The sequence below is a fragment of the Knufia obscura genome, assembly GCF_036327395.1.
Source record: "Knufia obscura strain CCFEE 5817 isolate CBS 148926 chromosome Unknown scaffold_4, whole genome shotgun sequence".
NCBI classification, from domain to species: domain Eukaryota; kingdom Fungi; phylum Ascomycota; class Eurotiomycetes; order Chaetothyriales; family Trichomeriaceae; genus Knufia; species Knufia obscura.
Genome location: NW_027042690.1, coordinates 848,600 through 874,306, shown reverse-complemented (window position 1 = coordinate 874,306; position 25,707 = coordinate 848,600). Strand labels below are relative to the sequence as shown.

Genomic DNA, 25,707 nt, shown 5'->3' with positions numbered 1-25,707 from the left:
TAGAGGTCAACTTTACAGACAGATCCCTAACAGGAGCATCGAAGCTGTGCAACTTGGAAGTGCACCATTCACACGACCTCGCCCTTACATGCCATGACTTCAATGTGGCACACCCAGCCTATCTTTACATGGACTACTGTGCTTCATCCCCTACACGCATCCTGGCATCGTGGCCATGTAGTGTGACCTGACCAAGGTCGCTATCGGCTCCTTGAGCGGCTCCTAGAAGTCAATTTGGTAGATATACTCTGCCTGGGTAGCAGCAATGGCAGCATCTCAATGGCATTCCACATTATTATTGGGGCCACTTCCGGTGGATTCGGAGATCGAATCTTAACTAAGGTCACGTATCCGAGTACACATCCGGGAGTCTATGAGTTATTCGAGGCTGTTGTCATGTTTAAGCTGCTTAATTACACCTACAGCAGTATTTCATTTATTGATTTTTCACTTAGTAAGGCAGCAAACCACATGTGCTAGAGCGGTCAGATCACCATGTCTACCAAAAAGAATTTCGAAATCGCCATAATAGGCGGCGGCATAGCAGGTCTAACCCTTGCCATAGCCCTCCACCACCGCAATGTCCCCGTCAAAATCTACGAGCAAGCGCCCAAGTTCGGTGAGATCGGTGCAGGCGTATCGTTCAGCCCGAATGCCGTCTGGGCGATGAAGCTGTGTCACCAGGGCATCTACGACGCTTTTGAACGGATTTGTACCAGAAACGCATGGCCGAGCAAGCAGAAAGTGTGGTTTGATTACCTCAATGGATATGACAAGACGCTAAAGGAGGCTGGGCATCAGGAAGCCGCCTTTACTATCACAAGTTCGATCGGGCAGAACGGTGTGCATCGGGCACGTTTCCTTGAGGAACTGGTCAAGTTGTTGCCGGGAGACGTTGCTGAGTTCGGGAAGAGGTTGAGCACTATTACTGAAGCTGAAAGCGGAAGACTGGTGATGCACTTCGAGGATGGTTCGACGGCGGAAGCGGATGCGATCATCGGCAGTGATGGCATCAAATCACAAGTACGGAAAGTGATGTTTGGCGAGAATCACCCATGTGCTCATCCAAGCTATACGCACAAGTATGCATATCGAGGGCTTGTGCCGATGGAACAGGCGGTCAAAGCCATCGGAGAAGAAAGAGCCAGGAATTCGTGTATGCACATGGGTCCTGGTGGCCATGTCTTGACTTTCCCAGTGAACCACGGAGAAATACTCAATATTGTTGCTTTCAAAACCAACGAAGACGACTGGCCTGACTACCAGCGGCTGACGCGTCCGGCGAAACGTGAAGATGCGCTGAAGGATTTCGAAGGCTACGGACCGAACGTGATCGCGCTGCTAAAACTGACCAAACCAGATCTAGACTGTTGGGCTATCTTCGATCTAGGCGATAATCCACTGCCGCGGTTCAACAAAGGACGAATATGCATCGTTGGTGACGCATCCCACGCAACGTCACCACATCACGGCGCTGGGGCAGGTTTCTGTATCGAGGATAGCCTGGTAATGGCAGAGCTGTTAGCAGATGATCGAGTACAAAGTCCCGCGGATGTCGAAGCCGCTTTTACGGCTTTTGATGTGAACCGACGGGAGAGGACACAATGGCTTGTGCAGAGCAGCAGGTTCCAGGGAGACTCGTATGAGTGGCGAGCACCCGGTCTGGGGGACGATTTCCAGAAGATCGAAGGTGAGATCAATAGTAGGAACGGCATTGTCGGCAATTTTGATGTTGAGCAAGGCTGCAAAGACGCTGTGCAAGAATTGGCGAAGATCATGAGGCAGTCGAATCTCTAACAACCAATTTTACGATGTGTGCGGTTCAGAGGCATGATTCGTCTCAAGCTAGCTATACTACAATTCAGCGTGGATTGTGGCTGCCTTCGCTGTTCCGTCCGAAGACTTGCTTGTCTTCGAGCTCGACCCTGTTTTCAGGTATCCTTCCGCGCAATGATAGCTCTCAGCAGCGTCAATGTCTCCTGTCCCATCATATCTCGCGACCAACGGATACTGGCACAATGGCCGCTCAGATAGTCGGCCTACCAGATTCGGATCTGTGCGGGCCAAAAGAGTCTCTGGTGCACGCCCTTCCTCGACCCAAGCAACCAGATCTTCAAAGACGTGCTCAGGGTGTCCTCCAACACCACCAAAGCAATGTCCGGCACCTGGTGCCTCGAAGTACCTGTAATACTCCCGAGCTCCAAGATCTGTCGCCAACACACTGTTGTAGTAGTCTTGCGACCCGCCAATTGGGACGATCTGGTCAGAAGTGCCATGGACCGTTATCATTCTACCTCCTGCTTTCTTAAAGTTTGACAGATCGGGATTGTCGGTACTCAGCACACTTCGATATTCCCGGACAGACTGTTCGAACATCTTGACGAAGTCGGCACGAGATACCTTCGTAAGGTCAAGTTGTGGGTGCTTTGCAAGGAACCATTGCATCCAGTGGCTACTGGGCACGAAGCCTGTCGCTGAAGTGCAAAGTCCTTCTTCGATTGGTGGACAGACAGTGGTTGCTGTATACAAGTTGGGACCAGTCAAGGCGACATCTGCAGGGAATCCATGCCACAATGAAGAGTTGTCTTGTGTCATAGGCCCACTCCATGCAGCTTCGGCCACTACCGCAGCAGCATCCGAGATCTTCACAGTTGTACCGCCGCAGTCGATCTCTTTGCCAACCATGGTGTGGGGGTTGAATTTGCAGGCATCTGGGCCAGCAATGATACCATCTTTGACACCATCATCAAGATCGCATGCTTCAACGGCTGCAGCAGTAATTGCACTGAATTCGCAATCTCGAGGATAGCTGCCCAGCTCGTTCATGACTTGTTGAGGCCAGTAGATGGTGGGTAACAGGTGAGCCCAGTTGATGCCTGGTGCATTGGCGAGAATACCGTCAAAAGCTTCGGGATAGCGCTGGGCCATTACTAGCCCTTGTCTGCCACCAGTCGAACAGCCGTTCCAGTAAGACTTCTTAGGCGGAGAGCCATAGAAGCTTTCGACGATAGCCTTTCCAATATCCGCCTGCTCTCCATAAGCTCTATAGCCGAAATCCTCTAGGAGGTGCATGTCGACTTCTCCTGGTGCCTTTAGAGCCCAGTTCTCAGGTTCGGATTTTTCGCCGTCGTGACCAGCATCTGTTGAAACGGTAGCATAACCATCGTTGACTGCTCCAAGCATGTTCCAGAAGGACAGGTAGAAGAGCCCTGCGGCGAAACCACCACCTCCTACCGCCATCAAGCGATTATTCCAGTCATCTGGGCTGGGAAGCCATACTTGGACGTTAACTGTGTCTGAGTGGCCGGTGTGGGAATAAGATAGACTGACGTTGCAATAAGACACGTCTTTGATCTCTATCGCTCCGTGGCCGACGTATAGCCCTTGTATCAATGATTCTGAGGCTCCTTGGACAACGTTGGCTTGTAATGGGTGAAATTCCAGGCCTGATATGCTTGGGAGTGCTAAATTGCTCGGTGCGCATGAGGAGAAAGACAGCGGCTGCTGAGAAGCAGCAGAGACGACGCTCATTCTTCCCCTAGTAACCTGTACTGTCCTTGCCGCGAGCAAGCAACTCTTCGAGAATGGTCACTTTGAGCCTGGGAGAGATTAGTTCAAAGATATCATTGATTTGTAATACAAGGCAGATGTAACGCGATGTGGATAGATAGATTGCTGTGTGAAGAGAGACAAAGAAGAATAGGCCAGATGGAGAGAACAGTGAAGCTGCTAGTCTCGTGTCTCAATTGACGGGCATAGGATAGTGACCACATCCCCACTGGTGCAAACAATGCGAGTGCTTATCAAGTGGTACGTTCATCCGTGTGGGAACGGACAATTAGACCTTCCGTGGTTGTGCGGTATAACAGCTGGTGCTCCAGTCGTGTTCCAGGTTAAGTCTCATTGTATCGTCCTTCACGGTTTTGTCATCCCGTCGTTTACGCTTATGGGCGCGTCGCTTGGCATCAACTGTAGTTCTGCAAGCCGAGAACATACCTAGGCAGAACGACACTTTCCAGCTTATCAAGAAGACAACGGCGTTGATGCCGACGTACCCCGCACTGGTCGTATGAGTGGAAAATGATTGGTGGACTGAGCGTCGAGTAGTATGGCATAGCTTTCCATTGTTGTATATAAGCTTGGGGAAGGAGTTAAGTACGAAACCAGTATACGTTATGCCACATAAAGCGTCTTTTCCCCTACGTCCAGATCGTTTTGCCATCAATTGCAGCCAGCGGACCTGGTCGCGCTCTGGTCTGAGAGACCCCTGCGTTCTGGTTCACGAGTGATGCAGGCGAGTGTGTCGCTATTACCAGCTTAGCTGTCGAGCAGCTTCTCCTTCACATCGACTGCCTCAATCTCTTCCACCCTTGACTCTCCTGCCTTCTTGTGTTGACGTGCCCATAATTTGAGGCCATTAACCCCGACGATGAGGCTGAGGACACTGTAACATTATTAGCTTGTGCTCCAGCACAACTAAAGCTTTGTCCGAACAGGGATACTCACCAAGCAACGAGTGCACCAATACTCGAATAGGCAACACCAAGCTCAACCTTTCCTTCCTTCTTTGCGAGTAGAGTTGTCAGGATGTAGAGCCCAAGAAAGCCCACTGCCAGCATAACGTCGCTCAGGGAGATGAAGAGACTGGGCATTCGGTTGCCCATTTCCTTGAATTTCTGCATTCTTGCCTGCCTTTCTTCTTCGTCCAAGACTATCTCGCCCTGTTGTCTCCATCTTCTTCGTGCAGCGCACATGCTTTCACCGAAGACTTCTCTTCGAATCCTGCGGAAACGCATCACAGACAGCATATTGTGGCCAATCGACATGGCAAAAAGGACGGCAAGGATCCCAAAAGCCGCATCGCCTCGCATGAAACCACATCCTGTCTTTTCACCGGCATTGAGGGCTTGTCGGCTGCGGTGGACCGAGACAGTGATGGCTAGTGAGATGGCATTGTTCAATGTGAGAGGGGCTCGAAGCATCTGGATAATGAACGGAGGAGGGCCCCTGGAACGACCGTTGTGAGGTCCAAATCGAGGAGACATTGTAAATTTTGTATGCTTGAGAACGTAAAAGGCCAGTTGCAAAGCGTATCTGTAGTACGTGATCTTGAATCAGCTGATACAAAATCAAAACTCAGGCGCACGGGCAGCTTTGGACATTAATATGTCGAGCCAACGGGGGTACGTCAGCAAGCACTTGCTGATCGGGGTCGGGCGATACCCATCATGGCGGCCGAAGCTGACGAGTGAAGGCATCAGGCAGAATCAAAAGCTGAAACATGATTTGTCCGGGCAATGATTGAAGAACAGCTTCAGCTAAACTAGGCCTTTTTGGCGTACATGGTGCGCCTAGACTGAGGTCCGTCCGTGCGCAGTTCTTCCTTCGGGCTGCCCCGTCGGACGAATTGGTGACCGAAACGCCGCTGTTCATATTTAGGGTTGCCTGGACGGTACTCGCAAGCTACAGTGGCTACCTTCACGGCCAACACTTTGCGACCTGAAGAATGTCGAGGTAGAATGTTCCAAGCTGATGAGAACCCACGTTACAGGCTGAAGTGTTATTGGTAGGGCTTCTCATAGAACAAGATAGAAGACGTGAGCGCTATCACCCAGCAGTGGCCACGAATAATAGGGTATTAGAGCGGTCGCCTTTTCTACCGTGTCCTAAATTTACTCTAAGGCAACTGCAGCAACAGCGTCCTCAAAAGCTAACACCTTCCAGCGCTTCCACAAATTACCATCCATCGCTCCGTCTCTTTCTGCAAGACCTCTATACCTTGGTCGATGATTTGAACTATAGACAAGTGGGCGTTCTCTTTCAAAAACTTACTCCAACACTCGAGAAGCAGTTTGTTTACATTCACTTTCGCGGTACCTGCAGCAATACAATCCTTCGTCAATTCGGGGCTGAAATCGTTGGTACCATGTAAAGCTATCTTCACACGGCCATTGATCTGCTCGCGGATGCTCCTCAGACGATCAAAGTCGAGCTTTGGGCCGGCTGGCGGATAGTCGCCATGTATGTTGCCGATACTTGGAGCAAGGAGGTCGATCTCAACACCAAGGAACTCTTCGACCTCCTCTGGAGAAGTGAATAGTGCTTCCAGCTCCCCAGTGTCCGCAATACCATCTTCGCCCCCATTGATTCGGCCACTCTCAGCTTCGACTGCAATGCCTTTCTGGTGACATAGCTTGGTCAATTCTTGGGTCTTCTGCAGGTTTTCGTGGTGCTCGTGATGGCTCATGTCGACCATGATCGAATCGAACGGCATTGTCTCCACCACCTTTCGGATCTGATTCTCGTCCTGTGCATGATCCAGATGAAGCGATATCGGAACTGACGCCCCTTTGCACGCCGCCGATGCGGCATACACTAGTGATGGCAGCTGTACCAACGTCGACGGAAAGAGCTGGAGTATCAACGGCGAACGACGCGACTCAGCCGCCCGGACAAGGGCTGTGATATGTTCGACGTTGTATGCAATAGCGGCCAGTACCCCATAGCCATGCTGTTCGGCTGCTTCCAATATCTGCAGTGTCTTGTTCGAAGTACCGCTTGGTGGCATGGTGAATTGCTTACGGTGATAAACCTTCCAAACAATGACTCCCTCTGAAACTGCTGGTCAGAGCCCTTATAACAGCCAACTTGCTCTGGAATACTTGCACATGTTCTACCAAGCATGTCATTGTTGTTGAAAAGATACATCATCCTGGCTAGGTACAGTATCTTCCTTCGGCGTTCAAGCCGCCGTGCTCGGTAATTAGCCATGCTTAGGCGACGGCGCCGGCCACTCGCCAAGGTCGCCAAATCTGCGGGGAAAAAACCACCGTCTCGACTTTCTTCTTCTGTAGACCTCGCGCACCTTCTCTGTTCTTGACACATCGTTGTCGGGAGTGGAGGGATGTGCTCGTCCTATGGCCAGCACGGTGGAGGATGCAATCAATGACTCGCAGAAGAAGAGGAGGCCGAGACCATCTCGTGGTCGTGGTCTACGTACCACAACCGGATGGTAAGATCGCGTGACCCGTACCTCTTGACCCGCATCATGCTGACTTAATTCAACAGCCTCACATGTCGCAGAAGACGGCTGAAATGTGACGAAGACCGGCCAATCTGTGGGCAATGCTGCAAATCGGAGCGTGATTGTACCTATGGCGACCCTCCAGTGGTACGCAATGAGCACGAGGTCATCGTATCATCACCGGCGCTCTCCAAACGTGACTCCTGCAGTACGTCTATTCCGAGCACAATAACTTTGTCGCAGCATCTTCAAGGCTCTCCAGAGCACGGCATGAGCTACCGGCGGTACTCTGGTCTCTCCAATAGCATCGATGTGCAAAATGCTGCAACAGTTCATAGTGCGTCTCCAGCTCCTGGGTTCCCCTCACAACTTCCTCAAACGCCTTCCGCCGAGGCTGCAATATCTCCGGTCACTCAAGCTACCTCCGTCACACCGGGTCAAGCCCCGTATGAATGGTGGGATCTGGTAGCGCATGATGCTGCGAAGAGCGCTTCGAGCTATCAAGCCCTGAAAGACAGCAACTCGAGATGGAGCTTCGAGCCTATTGATCTGTCAAGGTCGACTGCTGCTTCCCCTAGCCAATTCTTGCACAGTCGGCAGTCGTCCCAGGAACATACGCAACCAATCCACCAGACCACCAGGCCTGCTTCTATACGCAATGGCATTGGTACTAATCACGACAATGTTGCCAAGGAGCCTTGGAATACTTCAGCACCGGTCTCGCTATCAGAGCAAGAAATGGGCTATCTCCGGTACTACGTCAAGCATGTCGGACCAATCTTCGACCTGTTCGATCCAGAGCGTACCTTCACAGAGTATATCCCTCATCTGGCAATGCGCAACGTTGGCTTGCTCAAATCAGTTCTTGCCGTCTCAGCTCGTTTCAAAAGCCTGCACACACCCGTCAGAGATCGGCAAACTGCATCAACTACTGGCCACCACAGACAAAGATCAAGCTTCACTGATGACGACGATGCTGTGTCCACCCAGCTCTACTTCGAGACTTTGAGCTATCTGTCCAAGGCTATGCAGTACCAAAGTTATACCCGCAGCAAAGAGATATTAGCAACGGCGGCCTTGATCAGCTCGTACGAGTATTTCCATGTGGACAGATCAGCTGACTGGGAGAAACACCTTAAAGGCGTCTTCTGGATTCAGCGTAGCCAAGAGACGAACGGCGAGAGGGGTGGTCTTCAGGGAGCAGTGTGGTGGAACTGGCTGAGACAAGATATATGGGCAGCTCTCTGGCAAAATCGGAGACCCTTGACGATATGGGAGCCAACAATCCCGGTGGTTACTCTTCGCGGGCACGAATTCGCGTCCCGTGCTACTTTCCTACTCGCTCGGGCAATCAGATATGCTACGCACGATGAAGGAAACACTAACGATCTAAGCTCGCGAATTGCAGACGGCGAAAGGCACCTGTCGGATCTGCAAGAATGGTACAGCAACCTCCCACCTACCTATAGGCCGCTCCCGGTCGTTGAGTCCGATGCGTCGGCTATCTTCCCACCAGTCTGGATTCATCCACCCTTTCACGCTGCAGCTATGCAACACTACTATTCAGCAAAGATTCTTATTCTCCTCAACAGGCCGTCCGTTGGTGGGCTAAATGCCTACCACGACAGCCAGCGTATGCTCAACGAAGCTGTGAGTATGGTATGTGGACTCGCACAATCGCCGACAGCTTTGGAATTTCCGTCGGCTATGGTGCATTTCCAGGCATTGTACGTTGCTGGCCGGTGCGTGCGGGTACCAGAACAGCAGAAAGCGCTTTATGAAATCTTCGAGCGGGTGTTGGAGTCAAACCGCTTTCCCACAAAGTCACTGCTCTCCGACCTGCAGAGAACCTGGTCAACATTCTGATGGTTGGCATCGCTTCTTGAATATGACATGCTGGCGCCTCTTCACCCAGAGGCTTGATACGACCAACGGGTCGTACACACGATAAGAACTGGTGCGCTCTCGAAACACGAATACAGAGTGCGAGTATGTGCCTCAGTGCTTGAGTCGAGCTTGAAATCTGTATTAACGATGCTTTGACCATCTATCTTAAGAGAATTACCAGCAGGTCCTTTCGAGGTTCTTTCCGACGGCAGCCTGGGATTTTCCTCGAGATGCCTCTTTCGCCATTAATCACGCCTTCCGCTTGACCAAGTAATTCATCACAATATGTGTTGCAATGCCCACGCCCAGCAAAGCAGAGATGACACTGAACCCCATCAGGTACTTCGGTGCCGATTCGCTTGGGAAAAGATAGCTTCCGTATATCTGAGCAAGGTTTCCTGATATCTGTCAGTCTCAAGCTAGGCCTCAGCTGGAAGTACTTACCCATGGCATTGACAAGGGCCAAAGCGATACCTCTAGTTTCGGCTTCCATCGACCCAAAGGTCGACGAGGCGAAGGACAGGGACGTGGCGTTAGCAGCCCAGAGGCCAGCAGCCATGATCACCAACATGGCATATCGTACGGTGAAGTCGTACACAGTGCAGACCACAATCGATGTGATCAGTGATACTGTCAGCCAGCCAGCAATGACAATACCGCGCCAATCCGGGATCTTGTCGCAGAAGTAGCCTGTTATCGCTGTGCAGACGAACGCTACTGCATAAATCGGCACCGTCATGTATTGAGCTTGGACACGGTCGGTGTAACCCAAACCCCTGACCAATGTCGGGTAGAAGTATGAGAGTGTGGAACTGCCAACGATCACCTATGGTGCACAGGTCAGGATTGTCGCTAGAAGCAGCATACGGAGCAGGCCTTACCATATAGCCGACGATGAAGCCCCATGTTCGCCAATTGCTAACAGCAGCCAGAAAGCTCTGTCGTTTACCTATCTTCACCTGACCCTCAGTTGGGACTAGCACTCTTGTGTTACGGAGTCTTGCGGTCGCGATTGTTCTCTCCCGCTCGGTCAATCTCTTCGTGGTCGCAGGGAAATCCAAAAGAATGAAGGCGGAACAGCACGCCCAGACGATTGTTGCAGCCTATGACTGGTCAGTGCTCATCTTTCGTTTCGGAGACGTGAAATAACGTACGCCTTCCACGATGAATAACCAGCGCCATCCTCGAAGACCGCCAGCTCCTTCAAGGCCACCGGTGATCGCACCAGCAAGCAGACCCCCAAATGCGCCGGACAGAATCGCAGCTGAGATGTATACTGCAAAGCGAGCAGATTGTTCCGTCTTCTTGTACCAGGACGATATAATCATCAAGATGCCTGGTGCGAAGGAGGCCTCAAACACACCAACGAATAGTCTCAGTACCAATAAATGATGGTAATCGTTGATGGCAGCCATGCAACATGTCAGAGCGCCCCAGATAGCCATCATCACTGGCAGAAAGATCGACGGTCGAGTTCGGACAAGGATCATGTTCGACGGAGCCTCGAAAACCCTGGATCACTTGATAAGCATGTGAAAGTCGTTTTGCCACCAGCCTGCTTACACATATGTGACGAAGAACACAACCAGACACACTGAGTATTGATTGCTGCTCAATTCGAGATCATCCGCCATACCCGCTATCTTAGCGTTGCCGATGTTGGTTCGATCCTTGTCTCGGTTAGCAATGAAATCACCGATATCGCCCGTAAGGAAAGTCGGTGACCGACCATGTATGACAGCAGGTACCTGTTCAAGTCAGTTGATCTGTGCAGGTAGAGGCAGTGTCCCGAGAGGCTGCTTTCAGAGAGGGTATGCAACTCGACTTACATTAACCAGATCGTCGGCATCAGGAACAAATCTATTTTCCGAACCAGCTTCTTCTCTTCTTCTTGCGTCCATGTCAAGGTGTTCATCTGGTTCTGTTCGACCTCGAAGATTTCAGCGTCATCGTTGACGCTCTTGATGTCTTGCATTGTGGCTGCCGGTTGTGTCGGGAGAGGAAGATGTCGTCTGGCGTGCGCAATGATGTGAAGGAAGAAACGCAGGACGAGACACGTGGGCGAGGCTAAGATATTATATCTCGCTAACTCGGTTATCGCGCTACGGTCATGGAGCTTCTGATGGGCGGTCAAAGCTTCACTTATACATCAATACTTCACTCGTATTTCAGCAGTTCACTTCCACCTCCACGTTTCACTATGCATGTAACGCTCTGTGCTACCACACTTCCCGAGTCCGCTCCGGAAAGCATCACCAAACGCTGCCCGCTTCGAGGTCACGACCTCGATGTCCTCGAGGCGAGACCAGCTAAGCTTCGAGATTCCCCAGAATTTCCCCGAGCCTACCTCGAGGTAAAAAGTGTAACTTGGATAAGGTTTGTGTCTGCACTGCTAGGCCCGGTAAATATCTCCCCATCGCATGGTAGAGATACTTCGTGCGAAGAATTGAATAGCAGGTTAAGACTAGCTTCAAAAGGGTACCCCATGGACGTCGAGGCGAGGCGAGGGTCACTTGTAATCTGATGGAAGCACCGGAGTCGACCCCGACCTTGTGGCGGAAAGCGCCAAGCATCATCCGTAACGCCGAGTGAAGCATGAATCAAGAGGCTTTGGCTATAGGCGCCGTACTTGCTGTCCGACGAATGCTGCAGCTTTAACACACCGTAGTGGTAAGGTAAGGCTCGCCTGAGCGACATCCTGCCTGTCGTTGCAGCTGTTTACCTCTACAACGAGATCATGAATCACGAGCAGCCAGACTTGCTTTTTGGCTGAGACTGTCAGCCCGGCTTAGACTGCAGCCGGGTTTTGTGCAGCTTCTCTAATCGAGGCAGCTTGGCTGACCGCACGCCTAGAGATTCAGATTGAACCATCTATCAGAAGCCCGGAGGATCCCACAGCTCATCCAAAGCCCGCCCGGAGAAGTCCACCTCAGCCTCGAAACGTCCGGCCCGCCGAGTTGCTAGATTAGGTAGGACAACCTGTATGCAATTTTGACAGCAGTCACAAGACCAATGTCTAGACTCAGTGCTCCTGCGGGACCCATGCTGCTGCTGCGTGGCAACTAGGTCGACAAATAGCTCTGCTGCCCGAAGACTTACGTATGATCGTCGGCAATCTACAGTGCCGGGTCTAGAGATGTACGCATTTCACGGCTCCGCAACCTTTACCAGCTCATATGGTTGTGGTGCGGCGGCTGTACCTTCCCAAGCATGACTGGACCCGATGCCTCGTCTCGAGGACTTTGCGGCACTTTCTCCCTGCAAGTCCACGATGGAATCTGGGTTCCTGGCAGCGGCTGCTGCAGACCTCTCGCAGCCGAGGATGGTCGACCTCAATCCGGTATCGCGTGCCGTACAGCCATCGGTGCTATGCGCGAGCATGCCAGCAACACAAAGTTGCAGCGATTGGTATAAGATGTTTCAGTGGTGCTATTCCTGAATTGACCTGTGCAACACATTCTCTGCAGCAACGATCACATATTTTTTGACACCCTCTATTCGGTATCTGCAGAGCTACTAGCCACATTCAATTTCTCACTACAGTTCCCAGCTGGTCTCAGGCGCTGGTCATCTGAACAGTGTATATAGTACGCCATTAAAGAGGGGCACGCTTCCGATCTTTCAAAGCATACTTTGATATGCCTCCCATCGCTACCGCGGATCTGAGGAATCCATCGCAAACATCAAGCATGGCAGAAACGAACCAACCAAATGGCGACGCCACAGTCCAGCAACAAGCAGCCAGCTACCTCTCCACAGAACCACCATCAAACCACCACTGGCGCATCACCCTCGAAGACAAAGTCATAGCCATCACCGGCGCGAACCGCGGCATCGGCCTCGGCATAGCAGAAGTCTGCCTCGCCAATTCAGCATCCCACATCTACAGCCTCGACCTCTTCGAGCCAACGCCCGACAACGTCGAATTCGCCGCCGTCTCCAAGAAATACCCCGGACGCGTGCATTACATCTCCTGCGACGTCACCTCACCAGCATCCATCGACACCGCCATCGAAACCATCATCTCCGAACAAGGTAGAATAGACGGCATGGTCGCAAACGCCGGCATGACGAAGCACCAACCCGCCCTCGACTTCTCCCAAGCCCAACTCGACCAGCTCTTCAGCCTGAACGTCCACGGCGCCTACCACTGCGCCACATCCGCCGCCCGCGCATTCATCCGTTTGGGCTGCAAAGGCAGCATCGTCTTCACCAGCAGCATGACATCGTACAGACCGAACCGTGCCGCACCCTCGGCGCCATACAGCGCCACGAAAGCCGCGGTGCGCAACCTAACGCATACCTTCGCCATGGAATGGGCGAAATACGGCATCCGCGTCAACTGTGTCTCTCCCGGCTTTGTACGGACGCAAATGACGACGTACTACGTCGAGAAGGATCCAGAGGAATGGAACCGGAAGATGCAGTATTACGGCGGGATGCCGCGGCTTGCTGAGCCGAGAGAGTTGGGTGGTGCGTATGTGTACCTGCTCTCGGATGGTTCATCATACACGACTGGTATTGATATTCCCATTGCTGGAATTGTGGGTGCTTGGTAGATGTATAGGATGGATGAGGCATTTCGGCGTTTGGCAAGTAGCATTTGGAGGGTTAGGCTTTGACGATGGCATCTATACCACAGTGAAGCAATTCAGATTTGATTGGGTAATGCTTCATTCTGCAGTGTTCTCACTATCCGCTGTATGATTGAACGCGTCGTTCTCCTTTCGCTGCTCATCAATCCTCGACAGTAGGCCGCAAATGTGTGCCAGTCGTTCCTGGACCCTCCGCATCGTACTTTCCCAACGTTAGAGTCGTAGCTTCTTCAACCTCGTTCCGGACAAGCAAACTGGCCGCTCCAAGCACAAATTCGGGCCTTTCTGCCGGTCAACTTGACCGACCGGAACGAGCTCAGTCTGTTTTGCGCCTTCCCCACACTCGGTCGTGCCTTCCTTGCCTGGATTGCACCTTCCTCTTCGGGGCACGTGCCTTCCTCTTACAAGGTCGCACCTTCCCTCGCGTCGAGTGCGCCTCTCACCTGGACGATAGGCGCCTTACACTCCATGATTCGTGCCGTTCTTCGTGAAGAGCGTCGCGTCTTCCCCAACAGCAAACTGCAGCTGCTATTCTATAGCGAATGGCGCCTGACGTGTCTGGGATCATATGTTCGCGCTTCAGTTGCCACCCTCCACGTGCGATGAGACGTCCTCGCTTGCAGGAGACGCCTGCTTCTTCAGGTTCCTCATTCTGTGTCACAGGTCGTGCTTGCTATGCTATGCGTTTGTGATATCTCGGCAGCCGCTTAGCAGACGGGACGCTAAATTTCGCAGTATTTTTTGTACGTAGGACAATTCTCGAAGCAAAGTAGCATGAGTATTCATGCTTGCGAATCATTAATTCATGTCGAAATTTCTAAGCCCGTTTTCAACCCGCATCTCCTCTGTATTCGAGCCACTCGTTCTGTCCACCAGGTGCATGGAGATTCGTCGAGCCGTTCGGCGTACGTACGATCTCGTCGAAGCGACTGATATTCTGCATGCCAGGCGCAAGCACTTTCGACGCAGCAGAATTCATTTGTGATGCGGGCCGTAGACGAGGGTAGTTGAAGGAGTCGAAGACGTCGAGGTACTCCAGCTCATTGAGACTGGTGAGACGGGTTGAAGTTGGACTCAGCACTGAACCTGGGCGTTGCGAGACGAGTTGATTGAGCTCGTATGCTAGACTTCGCATGGCTGTGAATGACCTCATGTTTTGATGCTGGTGGCCTCCCGAATGTGGTTCTTGCGCTCTTTGACCTTCGTTGACGAGTCGGTCGAGGATCTTTGCGTAGCGGCTGGCGACCTCCCAGTACTGACCCATTATTTCGAGTGTGGAGATGAAGAAGCCAATGTGCTTGAGATCGACGGCACTCTCGGTGGCTGCGGCGTGAACAAGGAGTACCCGTGCTGATACCCATAGGGAGAAAGCGAAAGGTGGTCCGAGTAGATCCAGTCCGTTTGAGTCAACGACGTCTTGTGCGATGACCTTCAGACTGTCGACAGCTGCCAGACATCTCTGCATCGCTTGTTGGTTGGGCATGAAGTAGGATGAGCAAACGATGGGGTACCCAGCGGCCGAGTGAAGTCGGATTACCGAGGTAACGAAGGCGGCGTGAAGCATGATCCAATTAGCGATCTTGCTTGCAGGGTCGGAGTGGCACAACTGTGAGATCCTTCCGTAGTCGCCTGGTAATTGAGCCAAGAAGGAATTGAGGTCATTGTCAAGCTCGAAATAAGTACTTCTCCATTGCTGTACTTCACTGTGACTTGAGATGTCGACAGGCCGATTGAGGAACTTGTGAATTCGACTTAGGATGCGAAGTACTTCACAGTGATAGGCGAATGAGCCAAGGTTGTCGGGATTGTTCATGGTTGTTTCTGTTCGTTCTGGCCAGCGGAACCATTTGGTTTCAACTGGTTCGTTCTGAGAGAACAGATCATAGGAACAGGGCAGCGGTCGATCGACTTCGATGTCGTCGAGGGTGAAATTGAATGAAGTCGAAACTGTCGTGTATCGGTCAAGCACATAAACCATCCAGAGAAGCCGCCGACGGGCCTCGTTTTCAGTCCAGGATGTTGGCTGAGAGACAGCGAACGCCTGGAGACAGCTAATTGACGGGTAAGGGGTGGCCGCCAGGTACACACTCTTCTCAACATTGAGGCCTAGCTGAACAACATTCCGAGCTATAAGGGCCAGCAGATTCCATCCTTGAGGACCATTCGAAGTGCCGAGAATATCAATGGCCAAGATAACGAGCGCCTGAAGAGCTTGAATGTTTGGATTCTCGAGACCGTACAGCTGCACCTTTTGCTTAGAGATGTCATGATAATGCTTCCGTGATTCGATCGTCAGTCGCGGGTCTTTCGAGAAGCGTAGCGTCACAGCAACGATGGCGAACAGCAATACGCGGTCTGGCTCCTCAAGCACTGCACGGCCGAACAGTACGTCAAATGTGTGCTTCCGGTCCAGAATGGGCGACCAGGTTGCCACGTGCTTGAAGTACAGATCGACCAGCGAATATAGCAGATCATATGGAGGAAGGTCCGTATCCTGCTCCAACTGGCGATGAAACGGAGGCTGCTGTGCATGCGACAATCCATCGTCCCCCACGAGTGATCGTATCGAAATGCTATCGTGGCGTGAAAGTTCCGGGCGCCATGTTGCGGAAGTTGGAACTGGTGTTGACCTTGGATCTACATCTGTCAGAGAAGGCGTTGGGCGATATCGACCCTGAGAGTACGTCGGTGACTGCAAGTGTGCTGGTTGTGCTCGCCCGACATGATCATTTACAATATGATCCTCAACTTTCGAGCCTAAAAGATTTAACATCGCTTCCATGCGATTTACCTTTTCTTCTAAATCAATTTCGTAGCTTGCTCGCACTCCTGGTCGTTTCCTTTCCTTGTAGACACACAGGCGCCCGTGACTCGCGCACCAGCCACAGGCCGGTTCTGCTTTGTCGCATTTCACCTTCCTTGCTTTGCAGAGTTCGCAGCTGTTTAGTCATGATTAGCGGTACATTCATTTCACGCACGCGGTTGTCCATACGAAATTTTCATTGACCTCTTGCGTTTTCTACTCTGCGGATCAGCTCGAACATCCTCGCCGCTTGACTCGCCTTCACTTCCTGACACTGACGCCCGGTCGTCATCGCGCTTCTGCGTGTTCGTTGGAGCTTCCTTAGGCGTCAGCTGTCGTTGCATGGGTGTCGCAAATGTATCTGGCGGCATCATCGCCAGGCACTATGGTCGTACAGACGGATAAAAGGCATCGACAATTTCAAAGTGGGCGGATGCAACGATCATATGGAGCCGTGGCAAGCTCCAGAGGCCAATCTTGGAGACCGCCATTGCCGAGTAAAAGCCCTCCTGGCCCCAGTCTGCAGGCGGAGAAAGTTCGAGGCCCTCATCGCAGTTCAGCATTCAGCAGCGACCATTACTCCATAACTGCAACGAAGACTGTGAGACCTTGGGGAGGACACACTGGGGACTGAACGCGATGATGGTCACTTCTAGGTACACCGGCAGTACGTAGTAACAATGATGATTTCTTCGTTGACTCTTTGCATTTTCTCGAACACTAATCCCGCAGTGGCGCTTTGCGCTAGCTCTTATGAGCGCTGGCGTGCCATGCAGACGCCACATTGCCTCGAAAGTACCTTGTGATCCTGAAAGACGACGCCCTTAGCAAGTTACTGTTGACCTAAACAATACGCAAGACGCTCAGACTCCCCTGCGACAACTCTCGGCTGATGATATCCTATGAGCTGCGCCCACCACGTGACGCTCCAGGTTGAGGTCTCGACCACCCAGACCTGCCACAGACTCAAGATGCCCATCCCCTGCACATCTGGACCGCTTTCTCCCACCTAGCGAATCTAGTGTTCCTCTCTTCAGCCGAAACCGTTGGCTTGAAAGTGCTTGTTCCCTGGGAGTTCACATCTTTGAACTCATCGAGGCTCTTCCAGAAACCCACAGTGAGACCTGCAGCGATAGCAGCACCAAGCGCAGTCGTCTCCCTCATCGAAGGTCGGATGACTGGAATGCCAATGAGATCACACTGCGTTTGCATGGTCAAATCGGAGTTGCACATTCCACCGTCGACCGCCAGCTCCTTCAGATCGTAGCCAGAGTCTTTGCCCATGGCATCGAGAATGGCCTTGGTTTGAAAGCATGTAGCCTCGAGAGTAGCCCGTGCGATATGTCCCTTTGTTGTGTACGCAGTCAGGCCAAAGAGTGTGCCTCTGGCATCATCGATCCAGTAAGGCGCGAATAGACCAGAGAAAGCTGTCACGAATGTGACGCCGGCACTGTCCTCAACAGTCTCTGCCAGTTGACTGACCTTCGCCGAAGACTCGATGAACTCGAGGTTGTTCTGCAGGAACTTGATTGATGACCCTGCCACAGCGATGCTACCCTCAAGAGCGTAGCTCGGCTTCATGTTGTGAAAGTCGTATGCAACAGTGGTCAAAAGGCCGTGCGTCGAGACGACTGGCTTCTCGCCGATGTTCATCAGCAGGAAACAACCAGTGCCGTAGGTGTTTTTTGCAAGACCTGGATGGAAGCCCTTTTGTCCAACAAGAGCAGCAGACTGGTCTCCGAGACATCCTGTGATCTGAATGCCTTGCAAGACTGTGGATGCAAGGTTGCCATACGCCTTAGGATCACCAGACTGGACAATCTGTGGCAGCTTGAGCTTCGAAGTGTCGAGTCGGAAGAAGTCTAGGAGCGCGTCGGAGTAGCTTAGCGTCTTCAGATCCATGAACATGGTTCGAGAAGCGTTGGACGGGTCGGAGACGAAGATGTTACGCTTGCGTCCACCATTGAGCTTGTAGACCAGCCAAGTGTCGATAGTACCGAAGGCAAGATTGCCCTTGTCATAACACTCCTTCACAGCAGGCACATTCTCCATCAGCCAAAGAAGCTTGCTTACTGAAGGATATGTCGAAAGTGGTACACCACAAATGCTTTGCAGATCTCCCGCTCCCAATCGCTGCTTGAGCTTTCTCACAAGACCCTGTGCTCGAGTGTCTGTCCACACGATGGCATTGTGGAGAGGCTCACCTGTCGTATGGTCCCAGACAACTGTAGTTTCTCTCTGGTTTGTAATACCGACGGCTTTGATGCTCTTGCCAGAATGACCTTGCTCTTCGAACTGTGCCACTGCTTTGTCTATACACTTCTCGACAGAATCGACGATCTCAAGCGGGTCATGTTCGTGCCAGCTGCAGAATGAGTTAGCTTTGCTGAACGATAGTCATGAAGCTTGGTACTTACCCAGGCTGAGGATATATCTGCTTGAACTCGATCTGATGAGATGCTACAGGCTCGCCGGCCTTGTTGAAGATCAGAAATCTCGAAGAGGTCGTTCCTTGATCTATTGAGCCGATGAAGGCTTCTTGTTGTGGTACCATGGTCGTTGCTGCTTCTGTGAGTTGCTGCTTCAGATTCTCTAAGCGTTCCATATAAAGTGGTGACAGGTTGGAAGAAATACTGGTGGTACCTGGCGGAAGCAAACTACATAAATGACAGCTGCTACAAGCTACGCGAGCTCTTCGTCTCTGTGGGCTTCCACAATAGCTATTTTTCCTGTCCCCATCCCATGTGCTTCCTGGAGACGCGCTTGGAGTACTCCAGTCGCGGGGTCATGCATTTCGGGTCGGAGTAAACTGTACCATAGTCAGGTACCCAATGGAAATCTAGCATTCGTTCGGACATCTCGGTGTTTGTCAGACGACACATACATCATCTCGCCGTGAGGGACCGCCCCGCAAAGTTTTGCATGAATGATGTTACATCTCGCATGTGTGAGGGAAGGTTGGGGGTCTGGAGAGAACGAGAAGCCGACGCTTCGTTTGCGGAATATGCGCCGCCATTTCCCGTTTAGGTCTAGCAGCTTGGCACGGTGCTACCCGTTCATCTGCGCCGTCTTCTCGCACGAACTAATTTCTTCCCACTATTTTCTTGGTTCATTCGCGAACAAAACCCGAATGCTTACCGAATTTTAATGCAGTCCGGACTAGAGTCAACCATGTGCAACATCCAGCCACCAGGCAAAGGCCTCGGCTGCCTTATTCCCACAAGAGCCGACACACCGGTGCCAGTAACGGTGTCCGGTTGCCATCTCGGTCTCGCCCTTGTTTTGGCAAACGTTGTTCAGACAAGCGCGTTTCCATGTTCGAAGCCCATGCCGAATTCTCGCGACAGCCTCGAAGCACGAAACAGGCCAGTGCTGTCATTTGTCCGGTTTTGGTTCAGATTTGAAGACCTCACGTGTCTTGCTGCACAGAGCATCGCCTATGCAGGTACCATCTTTGTATCCTTGACTACAAGGGGCCGCCACGTGCAGGTGTATCCCGAGCCATGAGTTTGGGATCACTTATCCACAAGCTGTTATTGTTTTCAGCTCTCAGTGGACGGTGTTCGGTTTTCGATCACCGAAGGTGGATGACCTTACTTCTGATGCTATGCACGCTACTTGATAACATACAATGGTGGAGGTGAAATAATGTGAGACGCTGAAACGTGATTCGTTGTTTGCAAAAACAAGCCGCCTCTATACCCGCTTCTGGCCAGAGTTCTGCACGACAGCCGCTTATGGAGCAGGTACGTTAACCTTTCTCAGACCATGTCCGATACTCTGATACTAGTACCTCAGGTGATGGGGCCTTACAACTCGACTTCTCCAGACGGGGTAGCCTCGTGGTCTCCGTGCTTATATATGATCAAGTAGCATCCTACAAAGCAGTTTCTCCAGAAGTTCATTTCCCTCCGCGAACCAAGAAGTCAATCTCACTCCATTGTCATCCATCTCTTTGTTCTCCATCTTGCCATGGGCATTTCTCAACATCACACACACCGGGAACACGCACCCTCAAGCTCATCAGTCTCTGCCGAAAATATTGTGATGGACAATTTGAAACAAGACTTTCAGCCGCATGCTGAGCATGGTGTAGCCATCGACCACCGCATTCCTCAAGATGATGTCGTACAGGCACAACCAGATCTGCTATGGAGCAGGATACGCCACCAACTTCGAGAGCCGTTTGCAGAGTTTTTCGGCACATTCATTTTGATCATGTTTGGTGATGGTGTCGTTGCTCAAGTCGTCCTCAGCAACGGTGAGAATGGTGACTACCAGTCTATCACATGGGGTTGGGGTCTTGGTGTCATGCTTGGAGTGTATACTGGAGGCATTTCCGGTGCACATCTCAACCCTGCCGTCACGTTCGCCAACTGTCTATTCAGAAAATTCCCGTGGCGCAAGTTCCCAATCTACATGTTGGCCCAGGTTCTGGGCGCCATGGTAGCCTCCGCAGTTGTTTACGCAAACTACAAGTCAGCCATCGACGTCTTTGAAGGCGGTCCCAACATCCGAACGGTCCCAGGCTTCAGTGAAACAGCAACAGGTAAGCTACATTCAAGATGTCTCACGTCACCAATATTGACTAACTTTCTTTACAGCCGGCATCTTCTGTACCTACCCTGCCGAGTTTATGACCAAAACCGGTCAATTCTTCTCCGAATTCATTGCCAGCGCCCTACTTATGTTTATGATCTATGCACTCAAAGATGACGGTAACATCGGCGCCGGCCCACTCACGCCACTCGGTCTGTTCTTCATCATCTTTGGTATCGGAGCATGCTTCGGCTGGGAGACAGGATATGCCATCAATCTTGCCCGTGATTTTGGTCCAAGACTCGTTTCATACATGATCGGGTATGGTCATGAGGTCTGGTCTGCCGGTGGCTACTATTTCTGGGTTCCGTGAGTACTTCACAACCACTTGTTTCAAAGCATCGCTAATAATTTGCAGGATGGTTGCACCTTTCTTTGGCTGCGCTTTCGGAGCTTGGTTGTACGACGTCTTCCTATTCACCGGCGAGAGCCCGATCAACACTCCTGGTATGGGCTTGAAGAGATTCACTCAGCCGAAGAAGCAGGTGTGGAGCAATACCGCCAATGACAGAGTATGATGTGCCTAAGAAGAGATAGAACTATAAAACAATTGCCGGCCCCGGCCGTTCTCCAATGTGCAGCTTTTGGACTGCAGCACCATATGTGGACTCCCAGTACCTTACTCCTTGATATCAGCCAAGGTGACAACTGGAAGATTGCATCAGCTTGCAAGAGTCTTGTTCACCAACATTTGAGTATCTCACCACATCATTCTCCTCTACGCCACGCAAACGAACCCTCGAGACCGCAATTCTATTGGGAACCACCACGGGCACCGCTCATCACACAACATCACCTCCCCTCCCCCTTTACTCTGCTCGAGGAGTATTCCTGCAGTCAAGGCGCAGCTCTACACCTTGGTTGTTCATATCACAGTATTCAGCATATACGCCTCACACAGCGCCACGACGCATGGAAAGATACGTCGGCGGCGAGACTGCCTTTCTACCAGTTGAGATATGCTGCTCTTATGCTAGTGCTGATAGGTGAGTGGAGACAAGTACAAAGAACAAAGGAAGCGAAGAGACGATCGCAGAAACGATGCTTGCTCTTCCTTACGGTGAAGTTGTCCGTTGTTCCGATAAGGAATGGCGCAAGGATCAATACGACAATGTTAGAATATCTTGAGACAGATTTCGAGTATGCCGACAGGGCATATGAGCAGATTGTGCGTAGCGCTTTCCCGACCAGAATCGGAAGCCGCGTTCGGGGCACTACGAGGGTACCATAAAAATGTGATGCGACTACCTGCCGCTCAATAATGTTGATTTGCTACCAGTGCAATCACAGTAGAAAATATGATATGAACTTGCAATACGATCCCTCTCCTCAGCCTGCTCTATCACCAACATCAATTGCAATCTAGCCTTGTCAATAAGATCGTTGGCAGAAATTCTGTGCATATCTCGTTGCGGTGAAGGACGCCAGCATACCTTCTCGAAGATACATCAGACCATGTCGTTACAACAACGCCCGTTACTAGCAGCGGCGCACCCTTCAGCCTCAGATCCCGAAGACTACGAAAAGGCGGAGCCCCTGACTCCGGCCCTCCAGAACGGAGATGTAATACCCTCCAACAACAAAACCACAGCCTATCTCGAATTCTTCTGCGAACTCACCCGTGGTTTCCTCAAACTCTACGCTTTCGCCAGAGTACTTCTGATCTTCCAGTGCGCATCCGAAGCATCACGTTCGCAATGGGCAGACGTCAGAGTCCAGGATTTCGTCCTCGTTGGGGCCGGAATTGATGTGTTCATCCGGGTGCTCGGATACGCGGTTGGTGCGATGTCGGCGCCTAGCAATGGGAACAGAAGGAGTCGAAGACAGCTATGGAGGGACGCAACAGTGCTCGTTTTGCTGACTGTATTGACGCTGGGAGGTCACTTCGGCTGGTCGAGGCTCATGGAGTGGGCGACGGTGGAGAGAGGCTGGCTTATGTATCCGATTGTGTCCTTCCCAGGGACATATGATGGGACACGTGACAGGACATGTGGATACGAATGTCCAAGGAGACCGTGATGTGGAAGAAAATAGTGGCATCAGTCATTGCTCATGTCTCCATATCATCATCAGCTACTTTGTAGGGTGTATCGTGAGAACAATCATCTATCTATAGCTACTCAATAGCCATGCTACCACTACTCCTCTTATAGATCGTGCCATTACCCGTGAAATCACCGGTCTGCGTCGTGAAGTCGCTGACCTCACTGAAGTCCGTGATTCTGCCCAGAAGCTTCTCGAGCACTCTGTAGCCAGAGCCAGCTGTATATCCTGGCAACTCGTGCCCCGCAAGCTGAATCACGTAGAACGTCAGACCTCGCTCCTCGCCCCACATGCCTTGAATGCCTGACTCGGCCAACCGACCACCGTTGTACTCAGGGTGGTATGGGACGTAGAATTGGTTCTGGCTCTGCGGGTCTTTCTGGAACCCCTGCATGCCGTTCCATGTCATGTTCTGGAGGACGAAGACCGTGCCGTTAGGGTTGAGGAGGAGATCGAGGTTTCCACCGCCAATGATGGTGTTGTTTGTGTATTCGATTACACGTTGGAGGACGCCGTCCTGAGCAGGTCCGAGCGATGTATCGCCGAGGGTATAGTTGTTGACATAGCCAAAGTTGAAGACATTCTTGTCTGTACATTGCATCCAATTCGTGCCGGCTGGGGCGTTGATAGCGGCTTGAACGTCAGAACGGTTGAAGTAGACCTCTGCGCCGGGTGGCTGGTAGTCGCCAGGGTTGACTATGCCGAGGTGGCTGTAAACGAATGGGCATGTCGCTGTAATGTGGTACAGGTCGAAGCAGGGGTTCATGAGAATGGCGGCCTCCAGTACCGTATCGAACATATCACAGGCGTAATTCTCGTCGTCGTATGGATCCGGCAGCACTGGGAACGGTCCTGGCGGCGGCGGGAACGTATAATACTTTTCCATGTACGATGTGTAGTTGCATTGTTCGTTTCTAGTTCGGAGCTGGTTCATGAAGGTTTCGTTGAAGTAGAAGAGGTTTGACCAGTACTCGACAAACGGCACGATCACCACTTCTTGCTGAATCGTCCCATCGCCGATGATTGGGTCATTGATGGCTATGCCGGCCAAGTTGTAGTAGTCTGTGTCGTCTTCGGCAATGAAAGCATCCGCAATGTACGGAACGTAAAAACCAGCGTACGACTCTCCTGTCAAATACACTTTGCGGCCGTGGACTTGGAAAGCATCGACGAATTGCTTGTAGAAGCCAGCGAACTGCTGGCCCAGCTCAACCTCGTTCGTAATGTTAGGCACGCCCTGACTGAAGCCAACTCCGACTGGTTGTTCCTAGAGCCATGTCAGTCAGTTTCTTGTGCCTCCATCTGTGTTAAGGTGAAGAAGGGGCATGGGACCAAACTGTTCGGGTGATCCGTGCTTGGTATGACGCTCGGCGCGTGGTGGATTATTACAAGTCGAAGAGAGACTTACCACCCATAAAATGTTCGTCAAGTTTGACCAGCTGTAGGAATTTGGTACTGGAGAGAGAGTCCCAGCTTGGAACAGGAAAGGTCCATTCTCGGTAAGAAGACCCGACAGCGAGCTGCAGCCTGGTCCGCCATTGAACCAGATGGCAATCTCGTCCGTGGCGTTGGGATTTGTGGAAGGAAAGAACCAGAAATAGAGCTGCCTGGTCTCGTTCGGGTCATCTGAAATTGGCAGCAAGCCAGCATAGGATTCGCCAATATCGAAGTCGACGAGAGGAATTGCTGAGCCGTTCACAACGAATTTCTGTGTAGCGTCGTTCAGATAAGGGGAAGCTTGACGTGTTTCCACAGTTGACGATCGCTTCTCTGGCAGCACTGGGTGGCTCGACAGTCCATGCTTTTCGAGAATCTCAGCACGCTTCTGCTGCGGACGCTTGAATGCATCGACGGCAGCACGATTGTAGGCCAAAGCACTCGAGGCCAGCGAAGCGCATGCGAGAAGTGTGAACCGCATGATGATCGGATAGCACGAAGAGCAAGCTCGAGAGTAGCACGCGACTCACCAACTGTGTGGGACAGCGACTCTTTTTGTAGCTATTGTACCATGCGACCGGTGTCACGAGGGTCTCCAGATCTTCCTGGTTGTGGAAATGCGCACGGATGCTGCCCGGGCGAAGATAAGAAGTGGGTTCCGCCACTGAAGCTTCTCCATTGCTTCTGCATGCTTGAGCAAATCACCGTTGTAAGTGCCAGTTCAAGCGAAGCTTGCCCGTGGTACGTAGCTATCGATGATGGAAGGATCGATGGTGAATGCAACCTCCGTGGGAACTTAGCGCGGACAAGCTTTCGTACCTTCTCGTCGTGCTCTAGCGCGGCATTGGCACAGTGGCAGCCTGCAGATCAAACGGTATGGCTGGGAGTGATCCGGGGTTACCAGCCACTGCAAATCTGCGACGCTATGCAATGCTCAGAGAGTCCGGCCGACACCCAGCATGAAGCATGGTTGTGTAGTGGTAGATATCTTCGTGTGTGCCTTTGATAGTAGGTCGAAGGTAGGACACTATTGGCGGAAGCTTAAAACTTGGGGATATCGTAGGGTACGGAGATAGGCGTTCTCCAAGCTTCCTTAGCATTGCTTGTACATTGGCTTCACCTTGGGTCGCTTGTAGTCACCTTTGTGCAGGCGATTGTAACTCATTGCAAATCTTATACACAAAGTTGACATTGGCTGCATGAAGCCAGACAGATAGGCAGGCAGAGAGCCATTGTTCTCAGCAACATTATTGCAAATGGTCAGGCTAAGCTCCGGTCGGGTCGGTGGCTCGAAGACGTCACTGGGTGGGAGTGACGCT

The 25,707-nt window shown here is 51.8% G+C and overlaps 12 protein-coding genes across 12 annotated transcripts; 4 read left to right on the top strand and 8 right to left on the bottom strand.

The window, feature by feature from the left end:
• Window positions 1-495: 495 nt before the first annotated feature.
• PMZ80_004270 (uncharacterized protein) lies at window positions 496-1,797 on the top strand (the record flags this gene model as incomplete). Its single annotated transcript, XM_064872695.1, has 1 exon — window positions 496-1,797. The coding sequence occupies one exon, from the start codon at window positions 496-498 to the stop codon at window positions 1,795-1,797; it is 1,302 nt and encodes a 433-aa protein (XP_064731353.1).
• Window positions 1,798-1,854: 57 nt separating this feature from the next.
• On the bottom strand, window positions 1,855-3,531 carry PMZ80_004269 (uncharacterized protein; the record flags this gene model as incomplete). Its single annotated transcript, XM_064872694.1, has 1 exon — window positions 1,855-3,531. One exon carries the CDS (start codon window positions 3,529-3,531, stop codon window positions 1,855-1,857), a length of 1,677 nt encoding a protein of 558 aa, XP_064731352.1.
• A 786-nt stretch (window positions 3,532-4,317) lies between these two features.
• PMZ80_004268 (uncharacterized protein) lies at window positions 4,318-5,045 on the bottom strand (the record flags this gene model as incomplete). Its single annotated transcript, XM_064872693.1, has 2 exons — window positions 4,318-4,444; window positions 4,507-5,045. 2 exons carry the CDS (start codon window positions 5,043-5,045, stop codon window positions 4,318-4,320), a joined length of 666 nt encoding a protein of 221 aa, XP_064731351.1.
• Window positions 5,046-5,710: 665 nt separating this feature from the next.
• On the bottom strand, window positions 5,711-6,568 carry PMZ80_004267 (uncharacterized protein; the record flags this gene model as incomplete). Its single annotated transcript, XM_064872692.1, has 1 exon — window positions 5,711-6,568. One exon carries the CDS (start codon window positions 6,566-6,568, stop codon window positions 5,711-5,713), a length of 858 nt encoding a protein of 285 aa, XP_064731350.1.
• Window positions 6,569-7,294: 726 nt separating this feature from the next.
• On the top strand, window positions 7,295-8,890 carry PMZ80_004266 (uncharacterized protein; the record flags this gene model as incomplete). The annotated part of the gene is made up of 1 exon (XM_064872691.1): window positions 7,295-8,890. The coding sequence occupies one exon, from the start codon at window positions 7,295-7,297 to the stop codon at window positions 8,888-8,890; it is 1,596 nt and encodes a 531-aa protein (XP_064731349.1).
• Window positions 8,891-9,160: 270 nt separating this feature from the next.
• On the bottom strand, window positions 9,161-10,326 carry PMZ80_004265 (uncharacterized protein; the record flags this gene model as incomplete). The annotated part of the gene is made up of 4 exons (XM_064872690.1): window positions 9,161-9,309; window positions 9,356-9,737; window positions 9,793-10,014; window positions 10,066-10,326. 4 exons carry the CDS (start codon window positions 10,324-10,326, stop codon window positions 9,161-9,163), a joined length of 1,014 nt encoding a protein of 337 aa, XP_064731348.1.
• A 144-nt stretch (window positions 10,327-10,470) lies between these two features.
• Window positions 10,471-10,886, bottom strand: PMZ80_004264 (uncharacterized protein; the record flags this gene model as incomplete). The annotated part of the gene is made up of 2 exons (XM_064872689.1): window positions 10,471-10,659; window positions 10,785-10,886. 2 exons carry the CDS (start codon window positions 10,884-10,886, stop codon window positions 10,471-10,473), a joined length of 291 nt encoding a protein of 96 aa, XP_064731347.1.
• Window positions 10,887-12,600: 1,714 nt separating this feature from the next.
• Window positions 12,601-13,470, top strand: PMZ80_004263 (uncharacterized protein; the record flags this gene model as incomplete). The annotated part of the gene is made up of 1 exon (XM_064872688.1): window positions 12,601-13,470. The coding sequence occupies one exon, from the start codon at window positions 12,601-12,603 to the stop codon at window positions 13,468-13,470; it is 870 nt and encodes a 289-aa protein (XP_064731346.1).
• Window positions 13,471-14,335: 865 nt separating this feature from the next.
• PMZ80_004262 (uncharacterized protein) lies at window positions 14,336-16,680 on the bottom strand (the record flags this gene model as incomplete). Its single annotated transcript, XM_064872687.1, has 2 exons — window positions 14,336-16,143; window positions 16,485-16,680. 2 exons carry the CDS (start codon window positions 16,678-16,680, stop codon window positions 14,336-14,338), a joined length of 2,004 nt encoding a protein of 667 aa, XP_064731345.1.
• Window positions 16,681-17,275: 595 nt separating this feature from the next.
• On the bottom strand, window positions 17,276-18,914 carry GUT1 (Glycerol kinase; the record flags this gene model as incomplete). Its single annotated transcript, XM_064872686.1, has 2 exons — window positions 17,276-18,674; window positions 18,727-18,914. The coding sequence occupies 2 exons, from the start codon at window positions 18,912-18,914 to the stop codon at window positions 17,276-17,278; spliced, it is 1,587 nt and encodes a 528-aa protein (XP_064731344.1).
• Window positions 18,915-20,281: 1,367 nt separating this feature from the next.
• On the top strand, window positions 20,282-21,426 carry FPS1_3 (glycerol channel; the record flags this gene model as incomplete). The annotated part of the gene is made up of 3 exons (XM_064872685.1): window positions 20,282-20,858; window positions 20,914-21,217; window positions 21,267-21,426. The coding sequence occupies 3 exons, from the start codon at window positions 20,282-20,284 to the stop codon at window positions 21,424-21,426; spliced, it is 1,041 nt and encodes a 346-aa protein (XP_064731343.1).
• A 1,598-nt stretch (window positions 21,427-23,024) lies between these two features.
• PMZ80_004259 (uncharacterized protein) lies at window positions 23,025-24,869 on the bottom strand (the record flags this gene model as incomplete). Its single annotated transcript, XM_064872684.1, has 2 exons — window positions 23,025-24,218; window positions 24,360-24,869. 2 exons carry the CDS (start codon window positions 24,867-24,869, stop codon window positions 23,025-23,027), a joined length of 1,704 nt encoding a protein of 567 aa, XP_064731342.1.
• Between the last annotated feature and the right edge of the window lie 838 nt (window positions 24,870-25,707).